Raw genomic sequence first — 23,310 nt, forward strand, 5'->3', positions numbered from 1 at the left:
GTTTGCCCGAGCCCAGGCTGGGCTGGGCTGGCTTCAGCAAACCTGGGGGTGGAGTAGCTGGAGTTTGCCCATGCCCCAGCTGGGCTGGTTCCAGTGAGCCTGGAGGAGGTTGAGTTTGCCCAGGCTGGGCTGGCTTCAGCAAGTCTGGGAGTGGAGGAGGTTGAGTTTGCCCAGGCCCCGGCTGGGCTGGCTTCAGTGCGCCTGGAGGAGGTGGAGTTTGCCCGGGCCCAGGCTGGGCTGGGCTGGGCTGGGCTGGCTTCAGCAAGCCTGGGGGTGGAGTAGGTGGAGTTCACCCAGGCTCAGGCTGGGCTGGCTCCAGTGAGTCTGGAGGAGGTGGAGTTTGCCCGGGCCCAGGCTGGGCTGGCTTCAGCAAGCCTGGGAGTGGAGGAGGTGGAGTTTGCCCAGGCCCCGGCTGGGCTGGCTTCAGTGTGCCTGGAGGAGGTGGAGTTTGCCCAGGCCCCAGCTGGGCTGGTTCCAGTGAGCCTGGAGGAGGTGGAGTTTGCCCAGGCCTAGGCTGGGCTAGCTTCAGTGAGCCTGGAGGAGGTGGAGTTTGCCCGGGCCCAGGCTGGGCTGGGCTGGTTCCAGTGAGCCTGGAGGAGGTGGAGTTTGCCCAGGGTGGGCTAGCTTCAGTGAGCTTGGAGGAGGTGGAGTTTGCCAAGGCCCCGGCTGGGCTGGCTTCAGTGAGCCTGGAGGAGGTGGAGTTTGCCCGGGCCCAGGCTGGGCTAGGCTGGCTTCAGCAAGCCTGGGGGTGGAGTAGCTGGAGTTTGCCCAGGCCCCGGCTGGGCTGGCTTCAGTGAGCCTGGATGAGGTGGAGTTTGCCCGGGCCCAGGCTGGGCTGGCTTCAGCAAGCCTGGGGGTGGCGGAGGTGGAGTTTGCCCAGGCCCCGGCTGGGCTGGCTTCAGTGAGCCTGGATGAGGTGGAGTTTGCCCGGGCCCAGGCTGGGCTGGCTTCAGCAAGCCTGGGGGTGGAGGAGGTGGAGTTTGCCCAGGCCCCAGCTGGGCTGGGCTGGTTTTATGAGCCTGGAGGAGGTGGAGTTTGCCCAGGCCCAGGCTGGGCTGGCTTCAGTGAACCTGGAGTAGCTGGAGTTTGCCCAGGCCCCGGCTGGGCTGGCTTCAGTGAGCCTGGATGAGGTGGAGTTTGCCCGGGCCCAGGCTGGGCTGGCTTCAGCAAGCCTGGGGGTGGAGGAGGTGGAGTTTGCCCAGGCTGGGCTTGCTCCAGTGAGCCTGGAGGAGGTGGAGTTTGCCCGGGCCCAGGCTGGGTTGGCTTAAGCAAGCCTGCGAGTGGAGGAGGTGGAGTTTGCCCGGGCCCAGGCTGGGTGGCTTCTGTACGCCTGGAGGAGGTGGAGTTTGCCCGGGCCCAGGCTGGGCTGGGCTGGGCTGGGCTGGCTTCAGCAAGCCTGGGGGTGGAGTAGGTGGAGTTTGCCCAGGCCCCGGCTGGGCTGGCTTCAGTGAGCCTGGATGAGGTGGAGTTTGCCCGGGCCCAGGCTGGCTGGGCTGGCTTCAGCAAGCCTGGGGGTGGAGGAGGTGGAGTTTGCCCAGGCCCCGGTTGGGCTGGCTTCAGTGAGCCTGGATGAGGTGGAGTTTGCCCGGGCCCAGGCTGGGCTGGGCTGGCTTCAGCAAGCCTGGGGGTGGAGGAGGTGGAGTTTGCACAGGCCCAGGCTGGGCTGGCTTCAGCAAGCCTGGGGGTGGAGGAGGTGGAGTTTGCCCAGGCCCTGGCTGGGCTGACTTCAGTGAGCCTGGAGGAGGTGGAGTTTGCCCAGGCCCAGACTGGGCTGGGCTGGTTTTATGAGCCTGGAGGAGGTGGAGTTTGCCCAGGCCCAGGCTGGGCTGGCTTCAGTGAACCTGTAGGAGGTGGAGTTTGCCCGGGCCCAGACTGGGCTGGCTTCGGCAAGCCTGGGAGTGGAGGAGGTGGAGTTTGCCTGGGCCCAGGCTGGGCTGGCTTCAGTGAACCTGGAGGAGGTGGAGTTTGCCTGGGCCCAGGCTGGGCTGGCTTCAGTGAGCCTGGAGGAGGTGGAGTTTGCGCAGGCCCTGGCTGGGCTGGCTTCAGTGAGCCTGGAGGAGGTGGAGTTTGCCCGGGCCCAGGCTGGGCTGGGCTGGCTTCAGCAAGCCTGGGGGTGGAGGAGGTGGTGTTTGCCCAGGCCCCGGCTGAGCTGGCTTCAGTGAGCCTGGATGAGGTGGAGTTTGCCCGGGCCCAGACTGGGCTGGCGTCAGCAAGCCTGGGAGTGGAGGAGGTGGAGTTTGCCCAGGCCCAGGCTGGGCTGGCTTCAGTGAGCCTGGAGGAGGTGGAGTTTGCCCGGGCCCAGGCTGGGCTGGGCTGGCTTCAGCAAGCCTGGGGGTGGAGGAGGTGGAGTTTGCCCAGGCCCCGGCTGAGCTGGCTTCAGTGAGCCTGGAGGAGGTGGAGTTTGCCCGGGCCCAGGCTGGGCTGGGCTGGGCTGGCTTCAGCAAGCCTGGGGGTGGAGGAGGTGGAGTTTGCCCGGGCCCAGGCTGGGCTGGCTTCAGTGCGCCTGGAGGAGGTGGAGTTTGCCCGGGCCCAGGCTGGGCTGGCTTCAGTGCGCCTGGAGGAGGTGGAGTTTGCCCGGGCCCAGGCTGGGCTGGCTTCAGTGAGCCTGGAGGAGGTGGAGTTTGCCCGGGCCCAGGCTGGGCTGGCTTCAGTGCGCCTGGAGGAGGTGGAGTTTGCCCAGGCTGGAACATTCTGGAATCAATGCACGTGTCACTGTCAGAGACAGTTGAGGCTCCGTTTGTGCTCCTTATAAACCCTGCTGTCACACACACTTCCGAAAGCTACGTGCTGTGCCTGTGCTGTGCTGGATTTCAAAGGTTCCAAGAAGGTGAGCAGCCCCCACACCAGGACCTCTATCCTCTTTTTCTTCCCTCCCTCTTCATGGCCTTCTTTCCTGCTTCTCCCCCTTTGTTGAAATCTAGGCTCATGTGATGAATGTGCCCTTAGTACGTTTTACTGCGAATTAAATGTGTTTTTATTCTCTATATGTGTGTTATTGTGAGGCTGAATGAATGTGCATGGTGCGTGATACCCTACCTGTTGGCAGATGAGGGTGAAAGGCTACTGAGCGCATGATATGTATGGGATGGCATTTATAACGCGCCTAGAAACAAAAGTGTTTGTAACCTATTACGGAATCCCGCGTTTACACATACCCACTTAGCACCCATTCCCAATACATCCTTTATTGAAATCGGAACTGCATCCCAGCCCCTGTGCTTTTAGAAGCTCCCCAGGTCCCCATAGCAGGCGCCTCGCTCGCCTCTGCCACTTGCACTCTCACAGCGGAGTCTGCAAACTCTCCAACTCAGACCTCACACCCCCTGCATCCCACGCACACGTGCCATTCATGGACACGTGCGCAGGGCATGACATGCAGTTGGATACGTGCGTCACGCCCAATGCATTACAATACATAAGTACACAGTAGGTGGGCACTGGCTGCCATACGTATTATTCACCGCCCACCCCGCTCTGGTACTGGGCTGGCTCTGGCGTTTGGCCTTTGGCCCACTAAGCCGCCTGCCCCAGGTTGGGAGGCATCCCTACTCCCCTGACAGGGTGCAATCCCAGACGCCCTCACATCAGCTGTTTGACTTCTGTTATTTTGCTCCCAGAGGCAATTCATTCTGTAGTGTCTTTACAGCCTGCACACTATAACACCTCAAAGCAATCAATCGTGTGCATGCAGTTAACTTTCCAGAAAGATCCTGCATGTGAAACTGGAAGCACGGGCCAACCCGTCGTGCCTGCCCTGGCTGCCCTCCCCAGCTCTCCCCCAGCCCTCCCCCAGCTCTCCCCAGCTCTTCCCAGCCCTTCCCCAGCTCTCCCCCAGCCCTTCCCCAGCTCTCCCCAGCCCTCCCACAGCTCTTCCCCAGCTCTTCCCAGCCCTCCTCAGCTCATCCCAGCTCTCCCCCAGCCCTTCCCCAGCTCTTCCCCAGCTCTCCCCAGCCCTCCCACAGCTCTTCCCCAGCCATCCCCAGCCCTCCCCAGCTCTTCCCAGCCCTCCTCAGCTCATCCCAGCTCTCCCCCAGCTCTCCCCCAGCCCTTCCCCAGCTCTCCCCAGCCCTCCCACAGCTCTTCCCCAGCTCTCCCCAGCCCTCCCACAGCTCTTCCCCAGCTCTCCCCAGCCATCCCCAGCCCTCCCCAGCCCTCCCCAGCTCTCCCCCAGCCCTTCCCAGCCCTCCCACAGCTCTTCCCCAGCTCTTCCCCAGCTCTCCCCAGCCATCCCCAGCCCTCCCCAGCTCTTCCCAGCCATCCTCAGCTCATCCCAGCTCTCCCCAGCCCTTCCCAGCGTTCTCTCTGTAGTTTCTTTTGTTGGACGAGGCTCCATTGAGTGCTGGCTTGGCTCCTACTATGTACGCTCCACACAGACACACGTAGCTAGATGTTTTTTCTTCTGGTGCCTCATGGGTATTCTGCATCCAGAATCACTGCTGAGTGGGAATCGGAAAGAATGTAGTATGATATGAGCCTAAAAGCTAAGGGTGCTCGATTATTTCATTCCTGAGAAGGGACAACCTCATTTCCTGCCCAATGAAGTGGGGGAGATATGAAGAGACTGTGTGAGAAAGTCACATGCTTGTAGCTGTTTTTTGGCATTGTGTTTTTTATGCATAACATTTGAAGCTCTATATTTTGAAACAATTGACCCCGTTTGTGTGCATCAAGCAGGGAATGTGCGCTGTCATGATAAGTTGTCAGGACCAGCTCTGAACAAAGCGTAGCTAGAGCAACAGGTTGGCCCCTGGCGCCTTGCCCTTCATGCCACATTATGCCCACGCCACTGCCAGGAGGTCCAGGGGTCTACTATCTGATAGTGGAGACTTCTCCTCTCTGCTTCAAATGATGTGTTCGGTTCATACTAAAGGCAGTTTAAACGCATTATAGGGAAAAGGAGCGTCATCACTTCTTCTTAATTACTGAATGCGTGGGCGGACCCACGCAGGCGCTTCCCCATCCAATAGGATGATGTGCACCAGACCCACCAATCAATACCTAGCACACATAAACTCACAACTCCTCCCACCGCCCGTCTGCCTCACAAAATCTAACATCACACTGCTCCTCCTCCTGCCTCTCTCCCCATCACCTCCCAGCAAAGCCCTCCCACTCATCTCAGCCACACCCAGCGCAGTCCACCGAACCCTCATCAATTCTCTCTCCACAACATCTCTCTCACACCTGGGCAAAAAATGTCCCACAGTCTCAGGCACCCCATACACTGCACATTCCCTCGACTCACGCTTCCCCACTCGATACAGTCATTCAGCCCCACATGCCCTATCCTCAACCGATTCAGCATCACCTCCTCCCACCCTCCTCCATTCCAGACTCCCTGCATCCACCTTCACCGACACTTTCCCACGAACACCAAACATCCACCTGCCCTTCACCCCACTCACCCACCTCTCCTGCCACTCATCCATGACCCGTCTCACCACCATAGCCTTCACCTCATCCACACTCAAAGGCAACCTCACACCAACCGTTCCCCTCCTCATACCTTCACCCACGGCCAGTTCCACCAACTCATTACCCAAAATGCCACTGTGACTGGGGACCCACGCCAACTCCAAATCCATTCCCCCATGCACACACCGATCAATCTTCCTCCTGATGTCCAAAATCACATCCTTCCTATCACCATTCCCTGCCACAATCGCCTGCAACCCACTTAATGAATCCGAGAACACCACTACCTTCTCATACCCCAACTCGCACACCCTATCAATCGCCAAGGATAGGAAGTTGAACTGGAATGTGCAGGTGGAGGTGTGGTGGATAAGTGTAAACGTAGGTTGAATTTGTTGCGGGTGGTGTCTGGGAAAGAGTGGGGTGCGCAGCAGAAGTGTTTACGAATGCTGTATAAGGGGTTGATTTTGAGTGTGATGGATTTTGGATGTCAGGTGGCAGTGGGTTTCACAGCGAGTCAGAAGCTGCGGTTGGATAGGGTGCAGGCGAGGGCATTGAGGGTGTGTTCGGGTGTGATGAGGTCCTCTCCAGTGAATGCGGTGCAGGTGCTTGTGGGGGAGATGCCGTTGGGGTTGAGGAGGGATGCGTTGAATATGAGGTGGTGGGTGAAGTGTAGTGCGAAGAGTGTGGCTCATCCGGTGCGTGAATTTTTGAAGTATAATTGGAGGTTTGACTATTATAGGGACCGGTAGAGGAGGAAGGGGGGCACTTTGGGGTTTCATATGTGGGAGAAGGGGGGTGAAGTGGGGTGTAGGCGAGTTGTTGGCTGTGACGGGTACGGATTTGGTTAGATGGCCGATGTGGATGATGGGGTCTCCAAAGGTGTGTTTAGAGTTGGCGAGTGTGGTGTTGAAGAAGCGGGGTTTGCGGGGTGAGATCAAGGCTTTGGGTCAGGCGTATGTGGCAGGGAAGGAAGGATGTAAGGTGTTCACGGATGGTTCGAACGATCCTGTGTCTGGGAGAGTGGGTATGGCGTATTATTTGGAAAGCACTGGGGGGTATAAAGTGGGACGTCTGACGAATGATGTGTCTATTTGTACGGCTGAGTTGGAGCGTCATCACGTCATGCGTTTATTGTTGCTCCCTGAAATACGGTGTAAACACCAAGGGCTTCCATTGTGGCCACTGCACACATACAAAGGTTGTTTGTACACGTTCACATTGCAAGTTACATGTGCCCCTAGGGTGAGAATGCACTGCAAATATATTGCTCTTTTCTGACTGTGATCCTAGCAGTTGGATGAAGTATCGCACGAACAATGAGCAGCTGATTTGAACTAACGCGTTTGAACTGCATTTCATCAGACCTCAAGCAGATCAAAATGGGGGTTAATTAATGCACCTTCCGCCTGCTGGCGCAAGCAGCCTTCCAATTACGTGTTTTCCGAAAGGATGAAACTATCAATGGATCAATCCGGAGTCAGATTAATAACACATTTATAATCCCGGGGCGTGGCTTGGTGCTCATGGAGTGAGGACGTGGAACTTTCGAGCTCCGGCGAAGCCCCGTAGTCTGAACCTGAATTCAGTGTTTCAAGCCTGCTGTGCTGCCCATCCGACAACCCAACCGAAGCTGAGGCGAGGACCCGTGCTCTGCAGCTGCTCTTGACGAAAATCGGAGCTCGGGAGCCCCGATACGGCGCTTTGGCCCAGCTCCCCCCCCTCCGAGCGGCGCACACAAAATGGCGGCTTCGATGTCCGGGAGAGCCTGAACCCCGCAGGTGGGCCGGCGACACTTCACTCCCCGGGGCCAGCCAGGCATCCACGCTCACTGCTGATCGAGCGTAACCAACGAAGCAGCGGGACCAGCCGAACCGTGTAGCGCCGCCCAGCAGAACATCACTGGGAGGCCCAGGACCCTCCCGGCAAGACTCTCTACCTTGCGTCCCGAGCGCTCATGGCGGACGGCACACAGAGCTGCTCCCGCCGAATCCGGGGTCTGCCCGCTGGGACCCGCCGCCCTCGGCGGTACCCCTCCGGATCAAAGCGGGGAGAGGCTGTGGGGGCCCCCTGGTCTGTGATATCGGGTCCCCTGGCACTCGAGGCCCACCGCAACAACACGCAGGGGACCGCGCTCCGGAACTAGCAACGGAGACACCGAAGACACCCCCCAGCTCAGCCCGACGCTTCATCTCGACGAACATAACTAGGGCCACGGGTCGGCCCTCGCCTCCAAACGACAAAGCAGGGTCGACCCGACAGGCGAATTAATCTGCTGAGGCGTCCCCCCCCAATACGGTGCGGTGCCCCCGTGGGCCAAACGGAGAGCGGGCTGTGGAGAGCCATACGACCACACACCCTGAATGAGGCCGACCAGACACTTACAACAAGCAAAGGGCACCAGAGACTCTGCAATGTCTACCTCAAGGGGCAAGGCCAAGAATGCCACTATGGATCCTTTTGTCACCCCAAAACCCCTTCTGAGCGCCCAGTCCAAGTCTAAAAGCACAGCTGCGCAGACCAGCCCAGGGGAATGCGACAAGGACAACCAGGTACTCGAGGCGATTGCTGCTCTAAGAACATTTATTGACACGAAAATTGGTGAAGTGAAGGCTGACATCCAACTCATAAGACAAGATGCCCGCAATCTTACGGAACGTGTCACCAACATAGAAACCACCCAGAAGGACATCGCCGAGGACACACAAGACCTCAAGGCAGAGGTGGCGGACCTTCGGAGAAAGGTGAGCTACTTGGAGGCAAGATCAGAGGAGGCAGAGGGCCGCCCTAGGCGCAACAATATTAGGATACTGGATATTCCTGAGGGAGCCGAGACCACGGACCCGACGGCCTACATAGAATCCCTAATACAGCAGGAAATTGGGGCGGAAAAACTCTCCCAGGGCTTCGCCATAGAAAGGGCTCACAGATCGCTCCAGAAGAAACCCCCTCCGGGGTCCTCTCCTCGCCCCATCATAGCGAAGGTCCTCAATTTCCGGGACCGCGAAGTGATCCTAAAGTTCTCGAGAGAGGGCGGAGAGCTAGAGCGGGACAATTCAAAAGTCACCATCTACCATGATTACACGCAGTCAGTGCAGAGAGCAACGAACTCTTTTGTCCCAATCAAAGCTAGATTGAGAAAACTAAATCTAAAATACATGCTGCTGTACCCCTCCAGACTAAAAGTGATCCACAAGGGGCGAGCGATATTTTTGGAAACCCCAGCCGCAGCCACCATGTGGCTGGAACACAATAACCTGGCGGATGTCCCCCCTGAACCCACCCATGAGAACTGAACCGAAAGCACAAGGGGCGACGGACTGACACCTGGACACCACCACCCATGAACCAGCACTGTACACCATCACAAGAGTGTACATCACCACCAAGGAAACTACATTGAGAACATCAAGTGACTACGGGGCCCACCCGGCCTCCCGCTCATGAGCACACAGCACGCACCCACGGAAGCCCAGTGCTGGCTAACTGCCGGCACGAACCTACTCGTGCCAGAAACCTGGATGGGGACAGACGGCACGAGAGCCCCCGAGCACTGCCCCCCCTTGGCAGTAGCTGGGTGCACCAGTTATGGTTATTTTCGTTCAGTTTTTGTTATGACTGCACTCCTCATGAAGACTGTCCTCCAATCCACAGAGGATCAAAGGCCGGAAACTGGAGCCCACCACCCCATGCAAGCAAATCGAAGCATGACACCTAGCAGTGGATGCCCAACCCAGGAAATGGGCGGGGAGCCTCCCATATCCATGATCAAAGCCAAGCAATGGCAGCACGCTTCAGAATAATCACATGGAACGTCAGAGGGATGGGATCCTACCTGCGGAGAAATCGAATACACTCCTACTTGAAAAGAAAGAAGGTATCGTTTGCCCTACTGCAGGAAACGCACCTCACATCCGACACCGCAAACAAACTGGCAGACTATTGGGGTGGCCAGGGCAGCGGCTCCTCTTGCTCGAAGTACGCACGCGGCGTATACACGTGGGTGAGTCCTGACACACCCTTTCACCAGATGGGGATGGAGACGGACGAAGAAGGCAGGTACGTGATAGTCTGGGGCATGCTGGAAAATTCCCGACTATGCATAGTCAACTCATACTTCCCACAACATGGCATACCCTCCCACCTCAAGCAGGTATGCGCCAAAATTGCACACCACAGGGAGGACGCCTTCTTGTGGGGGGGGGAGACTTCAACTGCGTGATGAACGAAGACACAGACAGATCTTTAACGCCGCGCATCCCCAACGGCCCTGCCTCCCCCACTCTCCGCAATGTGGTTGCGGACTTGCACCTGGTTGACGTCTGGCGAGACTTGCACCCCATCGACAGGGCTTACTCATTCTACTCCGCCCCCCACGATTTACACACCAGGATAGACCATCTTTTCGTTGACAACGCACTGATACCGCTGGTTGAGTCGGCAAACTACCTGGGAAGATCGATTTTGGATCATTCTCCTCTCCTGATACAGCTCCACCTAAGAGGCCCGCGGCCCCCTATCCCGATGTAGCATATGCCAACCGAAACCTTGACGGACCCTGCATTCAAGGAAACCCTAAGAGAGAAACTAGACGAGTACGTAGAGATCAATAAGGGATCGGTCCAGAAGTGGAGCACATTCTGGGAAGCCATGAAGGTGGTAACGAGGGGCGAGATAATAGCTGAAGCCGGTGGGATCAGGAGGCTACTGAGGAAGGAGCTGGAGGACAAGGAGGATGAGATCAGGCAACTGGAAGATGCTTCGCCTCCGACCACTGCCAGGGAGGCCAAACTGAAGGACATCAGGGAGGAATGCAGGACAGCCTGGGAGAGGCTGTCCAAGTTCGACTTCTCCACACGGACCCTGAGGGCACACAAAGAAGCGGACAAGCCAGGCAGGATACTTGCTTGGTTATGCAAGAGGGAGAATCCGAGGCAGGCCCTTAAAGAGATCAAATACGAGGGAGGCACAACACAAAGGACACAACAAGCAATAAATGAAGTCTTCTCAAGCTTTTACGCCAGGCTTTACGCCCACAACGAGCAAATCCCTGAAGAAGACATTAGAGACACCCTGGACGAAATCGGACTACCCACGCTGAGTCAAGAACCCCGAGCTGGGCTGGAGGAGGCCATCACACTAGAAGATATATCGGAAGCGATCAGGTCCCTCTCCACTAGCAAGACACCCGGGACGGACGGCCTCACCCCAGAATTCTATAAGGCTTACGAGGCGATCCTAACCCCGATATTACATGAAGTCTATTTGGAGGCATATGAGACTGGAACCTTGCCGAGTAGCATGAGAGAGACTCTCATAATACCAATGCTCAAACCAGGCAAACCACCCGATGAGTGAGACTCGTACCGCCCCTTGGCTATGCTGAATTACGATTGCAAAATCCTTACGACTATATTAGCCAAGAGGCTCTCGAGGGTGATAGGGTCCTTGATACATGAAGACCAGAACGGCTTCGTCCCAGGACGCAACACTACCGCCAATCTGAGGAGGCTCCAACATGTTATGGCGCAAACAGTGGAGAGCAAGGAGGACCTAGCGGTACTCTCACTTGACGCTGTAAAAGCATTCGATTCGATATTTTGGGAGTGGCTGATCTTGGCCCTGAGAGAGTTTGGCCTAGGGGAACACTTCATCCGGTGGGTCGAGGTGCTCTACAACAACCCGGTGGCCCGGGTGAAGACTGGCAGTGTGGTATCAGGAGCATGGCCCATCCAAAGAGGAACCAGGCAAGGGTGCCCACTATCACCGATGTTGTACATCCTGGGCCTGGAACTAGTGGCAATCTATTCCGGAAGCAACTGTTCGACTCTGGCATCAGCATTGGCGGAACATACAACATCATCTCCCTATATGCTAACGATGTCCTTCTATACCGCAGGAACCCCCGAGAAACCGCACCTACAGCATTGGATGTCCTCGATAATTTTGCCAAATACTCAGGGATAAAATTTAGTAGACAGAAATCATGCTCCTTCCCCCGTGCGGGACTCAGAGGACGAGACATAGAGGAACTACCCGAAATAGGGATCCAGTGGCAGCCGGAGGCCTTCTGCTACCTAGGCCTAACCATCATGCACACGCCAGCCGCCACCCACGAGCGCAACACCGAAGCAGCAATGTGCGGAGTTCGAAGGTCCAGGTCAAAGCTCCCCCTCTCCATGATGGGTAGAGCTGCAATCTCCAAAATGATTATACTCCCAAGATTCCTCTACTACTTCACCAACATCACTCACTATATCCCCCCGCCCTTCTTCAGGAAACTGGAATCTCTGGTCAGGGACTTTCTTTGGGGTCAGTCCAGACATAGGCTTGCCCTGAACATCCTCACGCTCCCCCACACCGAGGGCGGCATCCAACTACCCGACTTCCAGAGATACTATCTCGCATCACAACTAACACATGTCACAAAGTGGCTCTCGGATGAACCCTCTGCTGAGACTGGCCTCCTTCGCCAGCTGACCGGGCCTACGCACCCTACGGAGATAATATGGGGCTCGCAGGTGGGCCCCCCCCTGACCCCACCCATGATAGTAATCCTGGGGAGGCGGGTCTGGAACAGGGTCAGAACACTACTAGGCCTCCATCACCCGTACATGCCCGAAATCCCCATGTTGACAGATGTATGCAAGACCCCCATCGACCTCCCAGTCATGAGGAACTGGGAGACTTGTGGCCTCTACACATGGGGAGACATGTTTGACGAAGGAGCCTTTAGGGACTTTGATTCGCTGCAACTAATGGACGGACTCTCTTCAGGACAATTCTTATTTTACCAGAGGGTGAGACACGTAGCCAAGACCAAATGGAACACATGGCCTGAGGAACCAGAGACCCACCCCCTTGTACAGGAGATGTATAATTTGAGCGCGCCTGAAAGAGAGGTGGGAGACCGACATTGGGACAGAAATCACGGAGGAAGAATGGGCAAGAGCCCTGCTATACCCGAAGGAGGTGTCACGGAACGCCAGGTTCAGGATGATCCAGCTGAACGTCCTTTACAGGACCTACATGACCCCGCACAGGATAGCCACCTTCAACAACAAAATCCATTCGACATGCCCATGGTGCTCCTCCGAACAAGCTGACTTGATCCACATGCTCTGGGCTTGCCCCAGATCCCAGAAGCTCTGGCTCGCTGCCGAGCAAACCTGCAGGAGAGCTAGACTGGAAAGGTATGAATGGACAATTAAGGAGTGTCTCCTGGGCACCCACCCGAGACTTGGTAAAATCAAGCATCTAGTGAAGCTTATGGCATCCATTCTTGTGAAAAGAACAATAGCGATGGCCTGGAAGTCGCCCGCAGGCCCCACATATGGACTCTGGATCAGGGAAATGGAGAGGTGGACCACGGCCGAAACCAGAGCCTGGGAGGAGGTAAACAATAGAGGTGGGGACAATGTGAGCACAGCACTAGAGTCCTGGAAAGCCCTCATGAGAGACATGATCTTCTCGACAGACTTCAAACCCCCCTGAGCAGCCCAACAGGACACAAATCCCAGGTAAATCTTTACGATCAGATCAATGAGCCCGAGTACGTTCCAAGCGCTGTGTCCCGAAACGGCCACAAAGAGTGGTGGCCCCGGTCCCGAGCCAAACACGCAGAATAAAGACCATGTTACGATTCCATAGGAGTGGACAGTCAAAGTTGTTATTATTGTTATTTTTGTTAGTTTGTTGTTATCTGCTGTTCTCTTGGCAGACACGACACATGATCGATAAAATAAAGCACACTCCGTGCTCTACTGCTATGTGTATGATTACAAATGCCAATAAAAACATTTAAAAATAAATAAATAATCCCACTAATCACAACGCCCAGAATTAGCTTTCTGCTAATCGCACTGCCAGGACACTACGTGAAAGATTGTTCGAGTAGGTTTGTGGTAGTGAGCCTGCTTCTACTGCACATCCTTTATTTACCCGCTCGGAGCATCCGTTTGTTAATAAGAGGAGGCAACGCTCACACTACCACACACACACATTATTATGGACTGAATACGAAGGAACTGTTTTCCTTAGAAAATGTACATATTCTGCATTTTAAAAATGTAAATTGCACAAAAACTGAGAATCTGCCAGTTGTAAATGAGAGCGCGCTATTCACCAGGTGGCCTTGCGCTTTCCGATGAAACGCCCTGGCCCGCATATAATCCAGCGATGCACGAATGAGTGCACCACCGTTCCGTGCAGGGGGTGAATGAGTGCACCACCGATCCGTGCAGGGGGTGAATGAGTGCACCACTGTTCCGTGCAGGGGGTGAATGAGTGCACCACTGTTCCGTGCAGGGGGTTGGCGCACAGCAAAACATGAACCAAACCTGCATGTTTGCACCAGGCGAGGCTTCTGGACGCAAGGACAGACTATATACTTGCCTCCTCATGTGTAACCCCCTGATCTTAGTAATTGAGATTTGCAAACACCCTACAATTCAACTAGGGGATATTCTTGATTGCTATATACATACACCCTGGTGTGAATAGTTGCAACTATGTCATTTGAACGGACATACACACCCTTGCATATGAACCGCTTTATGCATACACCCATGCAGCATGAATTGGTTGGTATATATTATGCATATACTTAAATATCCTTAACTGACATGTGATCGTGCTCTAATAATGGCATCAGAGTCATATATACATTCTGTCCTTAACTCGATTTATGTGACTCTTTAATAAACCAATATGTACATATGCACTCATTTCCTTTTCATGTGCGTACACCCGAATAGCATTAACCAGTACATGCCGGCACGTGCAGATTACTGAATGGTGCAAGTATGCACTTTACCTCTGGTAGATGATGAAAATTTAAACTCCAATATCATGAACTGATTTACAGCTACAGTAATGTATGCATAGACCAGTACTATGCACCAATAAAAGAATGACATCTGACACATATGCGTGTGTAACTGTATAGTGATGGGCCCAGGGTCCTCCACAGGTCAAGATTGCAGTGAGGGAAGGGAACATGTTTGGGAGGGGAAGGTTTTAAGCACCAGGCCACACGCATTGGGCATTGGGCAAGGTCTAAAATGTATTCTGCCTATTTCTTCTTTTCTAGCCTTGGAGAACAAATGTCATTCTCCTCTTGTAGTAGTATTAGTACATCAAAGGGGAGAGTGCATTGGCTGAGAGCCTGTAGGAAAGCAGAGCGCCTTCTGCATCTCATGTTACAATTGAGGTAAGATGTGTGGGGCAGAGAGGAAGAGATGAGCTGACTACTGCTAGCGGGAGGATGGGGGGGGGGGTGCCTCGTGGGCCTATTGATTGGATTGCCACTAAATGCCGGACAAGTCGGCTACATTTTGTTTTTTGTTGTCGTTGCAAACGCGCTTCTAGCGCTTGCAGAGTCACTCCCACTCCAACCCCGAGCTCCTTCCCAGTACCTTCAATGAGGGGTGGGGCGGACTGGCCTATAGAGAACTCTGGAGATTTTCCGGTAGGCCTCAGCACTATGGGCCTCTTTTGTGTGATAACCTATTTTATTTCCACATTATCTCATGGGAAAAGGTTGGACTTGTTGAAAATATGTAATATGGGGCCACTTTGAAAATTATTTCCAGGGCCCCTTTTGGTCCAACCCACCCCTGCCTTCAATTTGCCCCCCTCATTCCCCAACCACACTCTGTGATTGGGCCTGTTGCCCTGTGTTAACGTCTGCGAGGGTCCAAGACCCTTGCAGGCTTACCAACCGGTATGATTTAACATCGTGGCTAGAAGGCAAGTTTGGTGCAGCACTACTCTGCCACTACCCATCCAAATGAGTCTGTCCTACAAAAGATCTTTGTGAGCGAGTTACCTAACGGGTCATATGTTAATAATTAAAACCCTAACCTCGTATGATCGTATACATGCACCAAATAGTGGAGGTTTGTTGCAAAGAATCTGCTTATCTATTTTTGTTTATTACACAACTTCTTTTATTACATGTCTTAAAATCACTGAAAGTATAGTGGGCTTAAATAGATTTTTCAGGTCGACATTATTTTGCATTCTGGGAGTCGACTTCTAGCTGTGTTTGCAGACTTTGCTGGATCCCTGCGGCTGTCACTTTCCTCCTGTATTATCACCTCAGTCATTGCCTTAACAATTATCTGTCCCATCCACTTCTTAGCGATGGCATTTCGCAGGCCATGGGTAATTGGGCATGTAGTGTTTCACATCTGTGCTGGTTGGCCATCTCTTGTGACTGTCTTGATTCAAGACAGAAGATGGATATCCAGCAAGGATCTGAAACACTAAATGCACATTTGCCTATCCCAATGCCCAATCCTTCTTTGTCACTAGACTCACTGTGGCGGTCAGAGGCACGCACCTGTCGAGTAGAGTAGACATTATAATGGAACAAAAAAAGGATCTCCACTCTTTTTTACATTCTGATGCAGACATAAGACGTACAGCTGGTGGCTGGGTGGGTGGGGCTCATTTTATTATAGCGACAGATTATTCAAGAGCCTTCAATCGGCGGCCCGGGCCCACCCACCTGTATGTATTTCTTTCTCTCACCCTTATGTATTCCATTTCCTCTCTGTGACGTGTACAATCTAATGTCACATCATCAGACAACACATGAGGTGTGTGTGTGTGTCGGTCTAAAAGCACTGTCACGGTTCTACTTAAAAGGAGAGGGGAATGACCTCACAGTTACACAGACTAATAACTTGAATCTAGCCGAGTTATAGTTACTTGTTGATGTTGACTAGTACTGTAACTGCACTATCACTGCCACAGGCTGAGTCAAAAGTCAATAAGGCCATTTTATTTCCAATTCCAGGGTCAAATAGTGAGTCAAATGTACACAAGTGCAGCTAGAGCAACTGTTGGGTGAAGTAGTGAAAACAACCAAATCCAACAATGATGGAAGAGGTAGATGACCATGACACCACCGACACCGCCGGCCCATCACGTGAGGAAATGCAGCTGTACCCTTCCATGAAACGGAGAACTTCAGCAGTGTGGAACTACTTTGGCTATGCTAAAATCAGAGGAGAAATAAAAGAAGATGGCTCTCCCATTTGCCGTGCCTGTACCAAACAAATGTCAGCTAAGGGCGGAAACACATCTAATATGTTTACGCATCTTCGAGAGCAGCATCCAGGCCTTTTTCTAGAAACGCAGCCGTCCATCAAAAGGAAACGACTTGCTCCTCCTGCCACTTTCACTAATACAGCAGACTCCACAGAAGCATCATCCAGTACAAAGGTATTTTTAGTTACCAAATAAAACCATCATGATTAGGAGCGTAACATGTGCATTGCGCACTAGTGCAGTGCACTGCATCGCACAGGCCCAGCTTGGACTGGCGAGGTGCTGCTGCCGCCTTGGCACTGGTGTGTGGGGCTGTCCACTTGTAGATGATTTTAACTTGCCTACCTTTACTTTTGAGTTAATTTTTTTGTATTTGCATTGCAGTGGTGCCGCCAATCCCCAGAAAACCTCCCTCAATATACAATGGAAAATATCTTTGAGAAGCAAAAGAAATACGACCGTACCTCTAAATCTGCTCAACAAATGAATGCTGCTGTTGCTTTCTTCATTGCAAAAGATATGGTTCCCTATTACGGAGTCGAAAGACCAGGTTTCAAGCATTTAGTAAACCAGCTGAATCCTAAATACGAACTTCCATCACGAACATCTTTTTCTGGAAAAGAAATCCCAGAATTGTATTCAGCTTTGAGGAATGAAGTGCAGGAAGCTGTTGGCAGAGCCAGGTGGTTTGCAGCAACTACTGATCTTTGGAAAAGCAATGGTGGAAGAGGGGAGCCATATATTAGCCTGACACTCCACTGCATCTCACCAGAGTGGGTCATGCAGGCTCACTGCTTGGAGACACTGTATGTGCCCGAAGACCATACTGCAGAACACAGAGCTGAAATATTTGAAGGCATGCTACAACAATGGCAGCTAGACATTAATAGACTTACTTGTATTGGCACAGATAACGCCTCAAACATGAAGAAAGCATTTCAACAGGTACTTAAAGTACCACGCTTAAGCTGCTTCAGCCACAATGTAAATTTAGGAATTCAAAACTGTTTAAAAATTCAGTGCGTTAACACAGCAGTGAAAAGTTGCAGACCGCTGGCTGAGCCATTCAGCTACAGCTGGAAGAAAAGACGGGAGCTAACCTTAAAACAAACTGAACTCAACATTCCCTGATTCATGATGTAGTCACAAGTTGGGGCTCAACATATGACATCATAGAGCGCCTCATTGAGTAGCAGCAAGCGGTGTGTGCAATTCTTGCGGCAGAGAGAAATCTCTGGCATTTGATGTCGAAACAAAATGACATGACGAACCTTGAGGACATTTCATTAGTACTTGGGTCCGTCCACATGTTAAAAAATTTCCTTGCCTGTGCACACGTGTCACTGCATCAGCAATCAGACCAATATTAAATCATCTCTTGAATAACGTTCTGGTTTGTGCTCCCACTGATCGTCCACTAGCGAGAGAAATTAAAGAAACTATTGCAGCAGACCTGAGCAATAAATATGAGCCACCTGAAACACGATTGCTGCTTGACATCTGTTCATTCCTGGATCCAAGGATCAAAGAACACTTCCTCAGTAATGTTACTGATACGGCAGAAGCAATAAAAGAAAACACTTTACAAGAAATATATAGCCTGGAAGAAGGTGAGGATTAGGAATCAGATTTTACCGCTGCCACCATGACAAGAAAGAGGACCCCCAAGATAGTGAAGAACAACAGAGTGAGCAGCAGCTGCAAAGCCTTGGCGTTCCATCACCATGTCCAACTCCAGTACTAGCAAGCAAAAAAACAGTTAATGTTATTCCCAGAAAAGGCCTACATGATTTGCTGTTGGAAATCACCAAAAGTGTGAAACAGTCCACTTCTGAACCAGAAGCAGCAATCATTGCTCAAGTCGAAGACTACAAAGCTCTGCCGATGCTAACGGGAAATGAGGATTCACTCATTTAGTGGAAACATCAAAAGCATTTACCCATTCTGTCATATCTAGCCCAAAAATACCTGTGCATCCCAGAAACTAGTGTTCCTTCTGGACGTGTCTTCAGTAGCAGTGGCTACATATTGTCACCTTTTAGGAGCAGACTATCTACAGAGCATGTAAACATGCTAGTATTTCTGCATCATAATTTGTGATTTTTTTTTTCTAAGAAAAAATGTTTGCTGCTCACTCAGACTTGCATTCTAATACTTAGAATCTTTTCAGACTTTGAATGTAAGCAGATATGATCCTTTTGCCAGTTTTACCTTGGGTAGTGTTGCTAAAACATAATTCAGCAAACCAAAAGGTTTGGCATAACCCATGGGCACCCCTTCTCTGACTATCGGTCTTCAGAAGAAACAAAACATATTGATTTTGCAAATTGGACGTTCTTCCTCCTGTTATGGCAGGTTGACGTTCAAAAACGATAGTCTGGTCTGGGTGATTGTCCAAAGCCATGCCTACAGTTGATTGATTTAAAAACCCTCCAGTTATACTTTGAGACCCTAGGGTCATACATGGCTTGGCCGGCTCCTACTTCTTTAGTTAAATTTTGAAAAGGTTGTATTGGTTTTCAAAGATAAATTGGACCTCCTGCTCTGTTGAGTTAAAACTAAAATAAATGTTTGTAAGAAGAGCTAAGACAACTTCTTGGTGATGTTTTTCTTGTTTGTGTATTGTGGCTTGTTGAAAATGTGACTTTTCCTGGCAAAATAATATTTAAGACAATGCTTATACACACGTGCGCGCTATACTGCAATAACCGCGGTATACCGTCATTTCAAATGAAGTTCATCATACCGTCAATATCGTGACATCCCTAGTCTGGTACCCGGGCGGATTCCTTGATGGTTGGAACTGGCATGATTGTTGGGCAGTTGGGTTCAGGCTAGGGTTCAGATTGAGTTCAGGCTAGGGTTCAGATTGAGTTCAGGCTAGGGTTCAGCGTGAGTTCAGGATAGGGCGCTCCCAGCCCCAGTACTGCAGTTAAAATATGCAAATTGGATGTGCAGCTAGTTTGTATCTTAACTTTTTTTTTTCTTTTTTTTTTAGAGCTGCCTTACCAGTCTTTGCAGGTCCCACGGTGAAAGTCATGAAAACTGGACGAGAAACGGAACTCCAGGAAGTGGCCCAGTCTGCTCCCTTAGGTGCAGCAGGCTGCAAGGAAAAAAGAGAATACAGAGTGCTCGGGGTGAAGCACGCACCATCCGTGGGCTCGCAAACACCCCTGCGGGATGCCAACACCCCACGCCCTTGACTCCCCGTGGGCTTCAGCCTCGCAGGGTTGCTGGCGGGATAATGTAGCATTCGGCGGGCCGGTGGGTGGGGCAAGCAGGATCAGTGACGGCAACAGTAAGGCCCCAGGCAGGCAATTGGGCACCCATGCAGGACGCCAACACCCCGCACCCTTGACTCCCCGTGGGCTTATATGCAGAAGCTACTATGTTCAGTGTGCATCTCAAATAGCATATCAGAATGACTCCATTCTCTAAAATCCATTTATATAGCGATGCAAACCGGTGCATTCTAAGCATTGTAAGTACTACTATTTAAGTCCACCTTGTTCTACTCCTTAAATTCACCGCCACATACACAATGGGCCTCATTACGAGGTTGGAGGTAGCCATGGCGCTTTTAGCTGTTAGCGCAATGGCTGCCTCCAAAACCCTTCCGACTCCGGCCGTGTGAATGGAGTAATTACCGGTCCATTCCGAGTTCGGAGGGACTGGTAATTCCCCATTCACCAGGGCCATTCCCCATTCCCATTTGAGCCCCCATAGGGCTCAATGGGAAGGCGGCAATAACGGTACCGCAAATTGCGGTACCGTTATTGACCCCAGTATCCCTTTGCAGGTCCTGTCCTTAATGCCTGCAAAAACCAGGCGTTGAGGAAGGACCCGCAAAGGGAACTCGTAGTAGGGTGGTAAGGGATTACCGGCACCGAACCCACCTCGTAATGAGGCCCAATGATCTTCGTGGGCTGTGTTTTAATAAGATCAATTCCCACGGGGATCCCCTATGATCCAAATGATTGCATTCCACTAATGCAAGATGGCTCGTGCAGATGAACATCTTGTGTAGAGTTGGATACAGGTGCATAAATAGTGCATTCCTTTCATTGTAAGTTGTGGGTGGGATTGCACTATACATAACAACGACTTGGTTATCATCGGTTATCATCGGAAAAGCCCCCATGTTCGGTGCTCAGCCAATATTCTGTTGATCGCATTTTACATAATATGGGCCTCATACCGAGGTGGGTCGTAAGGGGTTAACGGCGCCGGTAAGGGTGCCGGGGCCGTTAACCACTTACCGGCGCATTACGAGGTCCACTTACCGGCGCATTATGAGGTCCTTTAGCGGGTCGTGCTAAGGGCGGCTGGTTTTACCAGGCGCCCTTAATGGGAGCCGCTAAAGGACCAGCATGCTAACAATGGGCCTGTTATTAGCATGCTGGTCTACTCGCGGGACCTGCTAAGGATGCCTGGTAAAACCAGGCGTCCTTACCGGGTCCTGCGAGCAAACCTTGTAATGCGGCGGTAGGGAGTTAACGGGGCTGGCAGCTCTACCGGCCCCGTTAACCCGCTACCGCCAGCGTCGGAATGACCACCTTTGATGAGAAAAGAGACTTGGGCACAGAAGGCACTGTTGCTTGAAATTGAACTGGATACTCGTGTCAAAGAAGAAGCCAGAGTGTGTGCTTTGCTTAAGTGAACCACCTTGCTCCGTGCTGAAAACTTGGGAAGGGAGCCAACTGCCCGAACATCTTGACATATCATTTTGTGAACACTTCTTTGTTTTCCATGAACATTAACCTACACTATTTGCAATAGTTTTTTTTATTTAGCATAGGCCCTTTTTATTTTGATGCGACTCCACTAGGACTGCATCATTATTATTTGATGGTCGTAGCTTGCTCTCATCAGTAGGTTTAGGTTTAGATGGATGTTTATCACAACCTTGTGAAAGTTCAATAAAACACCCTTGAACTGTGGTCACTTGTGTCTGTCTTACTGTTGATACCCTGCCTTCCTTACATTGCCCAGTTGGGGTGTATCCTCACTCAGAATTACTTGTCTAGTCTAAAGAAAGCCTTCTGCCACTGTTCATAACTAACCTGCCCTTCTTTCCTGTTCTATGCTGGTTACACCTTATTTAAGAATTCACCTGCCTTATAAAACTATCTGCAATTAGTGCAGTTCTTACTGAATTTAAGTAATGTGTGGTACCACCCAGAGTGTTTATATCTACCATTCTCTGAATAAGTATTCAATGTACAAAGTGTTATTATTGATATGTATGTACTCTTTAGAAGTAGCAAATCTTATTTTATATAAAGAAGCTGTGTTATCACCTTACATAGTTTGTGGAGATTCCTTTGTGGGGGCTTTGGGGAAACACTGTACTTAAGAACCTGCCTGCATCACCTCCTGAAAGCTTACACCTGGCTGCTCTCCCTTAGCTACCAAATTGAGAGCCTTGCTGGAGTTGTTCTGTGCCTTTACCCTGCAATGTAGGGGGCAGAAGTACAGATACCCCCTCCAGTCTTTACAGTCCTGGATTCCATGTGTCTTAGTTTCAGTTATTTATCACCGCCCCTTTTTACCAGAGAGATTTTTTTCAGGCCAATAAACCGCAAGTCTTTTTTGTCTTCCAATTGATCCTAACTCGCAATCTTTTCAATATGCTTGCAAATCCTAATTTTCAATTCTCGTATTAGATCAGCAGTTAATACTTTCATTGATCCTCCATTTAATTCCTCTAGAATCAGTACATTCCTGTGTATTGGTAGGTGCATACATGCACATCGTGCATGTTTCACATTTGGAGAAACCCTTTCTTGCAGGTTGCAGATAAGTGACCGCTGGCCCCATGTCGGTGCCTGGTAAGAAAGAAGGACTCCATTTGTCCTTAAGCGTCGGTGCCATTGTGTAATTTTTTTGGTGTAGCATCCAAATGTCTTGCAAGGTCTTTCCCAGATGCAAAAGGTACCAATGCTTTTTTAAAATGTTGGTGACCAAATTTTGTCCTTGCAGTATTTTGTGATACATTTGGTTTGTGTGACTCTGTGGTATCCATCCTTGTCTTATTTGACAGTGTACTACTCCTTTGCATACTCTGTACCTTCATGTGGGCTTGATTAAGCATTGTAGCGGATATCCTCTTTCCTGAAACCTGTTCTTTAAGAGATTGCATTCCTTTTAAAAAACAAATACGTCTTCACAGTTGCGTCGAACTCTTATATAGTCTCCAATTGATATGTTACTGATTACTGTCCGGTGGTGGCAGATCGTGGCACAGAGAGTCGAATTGACTTCTGTTGCCGTTGTGTATGTGCGTGTTAGAAGATTCGCACCTGATACATAATTGTCAGATCCAAAAAGTCGATTTCATTCTTATTGCTATTGCAAGTAAATGTGATTGTAAAGTCATTAAGAATTCATCTTTCTACAAATGCCTCCAAATAATTAAGGTTATCTTTCCATATTAAGAAAATGTTGTCTATTTTGTATTAGTTTATTATTTATATTGCGCACCAAACCTTGAGGTAACTGGGCGCTTGAAAAACTTAGAGGTTACATACATGGTAGAGAAGAGCACATTACAATCAAGTGTGACAACAAGCTGTACCCTGGTTACAGGTGGGGTCAGACAGCAAGATAATATACAATAGTGTAAATAATCAGGAGACAGTGAGCAATCGCATAAATAGGCGGTGTATAGACATAGTGGTGCCAACTTAGTGAAGAGGCTTGTTGCTCAGCCAATTCTTTTATACTGGCTTTGAAGGTGAGGAAGGAGGGTTTCTGTCTAAGAAGGATGGGGATAGAGTTCCATCGTTTGGCAGCTTGGACGGGGAAGCTGGCTCCTCCGGCCATTTTTAGATTAAA

The 23,310-nt window shown here is 51.3% G+C and overlaps 1 protein-coding gene across 2 annotated transcripts in view; it reads left to right on the forward strand.

The window, feature by feature from the left end:
• Window positions 1-21,777, forward strand: part of LOC138564517 (zinc finger protein 345-like) — an 88,965-nt gene extending 67,188 nt beyond the window's left edge. For both annotated transcript variants that reach the window (XM_069642916.1, XM_069642917.1), the window contains exon 4: window positions 19,472-21,777. In XM_069642916.1, the coding sequence (XP_069499017.1) occupies window positions 19,472-19,676 (205 nt within the window). In that variant the 3' untranslated portion in view covers window positions 19,677-21,777. The remainder of the gene's footprint in view (window positions 1-19,471) is intronic.
• The last annotated feature ends 1,533 nt before the right edge of the window (window positions 21,778-23,310 follow it).

Source organism: Ambystoma mexicanum, chromosome 1p (genome assembly GCF_040938575.1).
Source record: "Ambystoma mexicanum isolate Mex_15411 chromosome 1p, UKY_AmexF1_1, whole genome shotgun sequence".
Taxonomy (NCBI): domain Eukaryota; kingdom Metazoa; phylum Chordata; class Amphibia; order Caudata; family Ambystomatidae; genus Ambystoma; species Ambystoma mexicanum.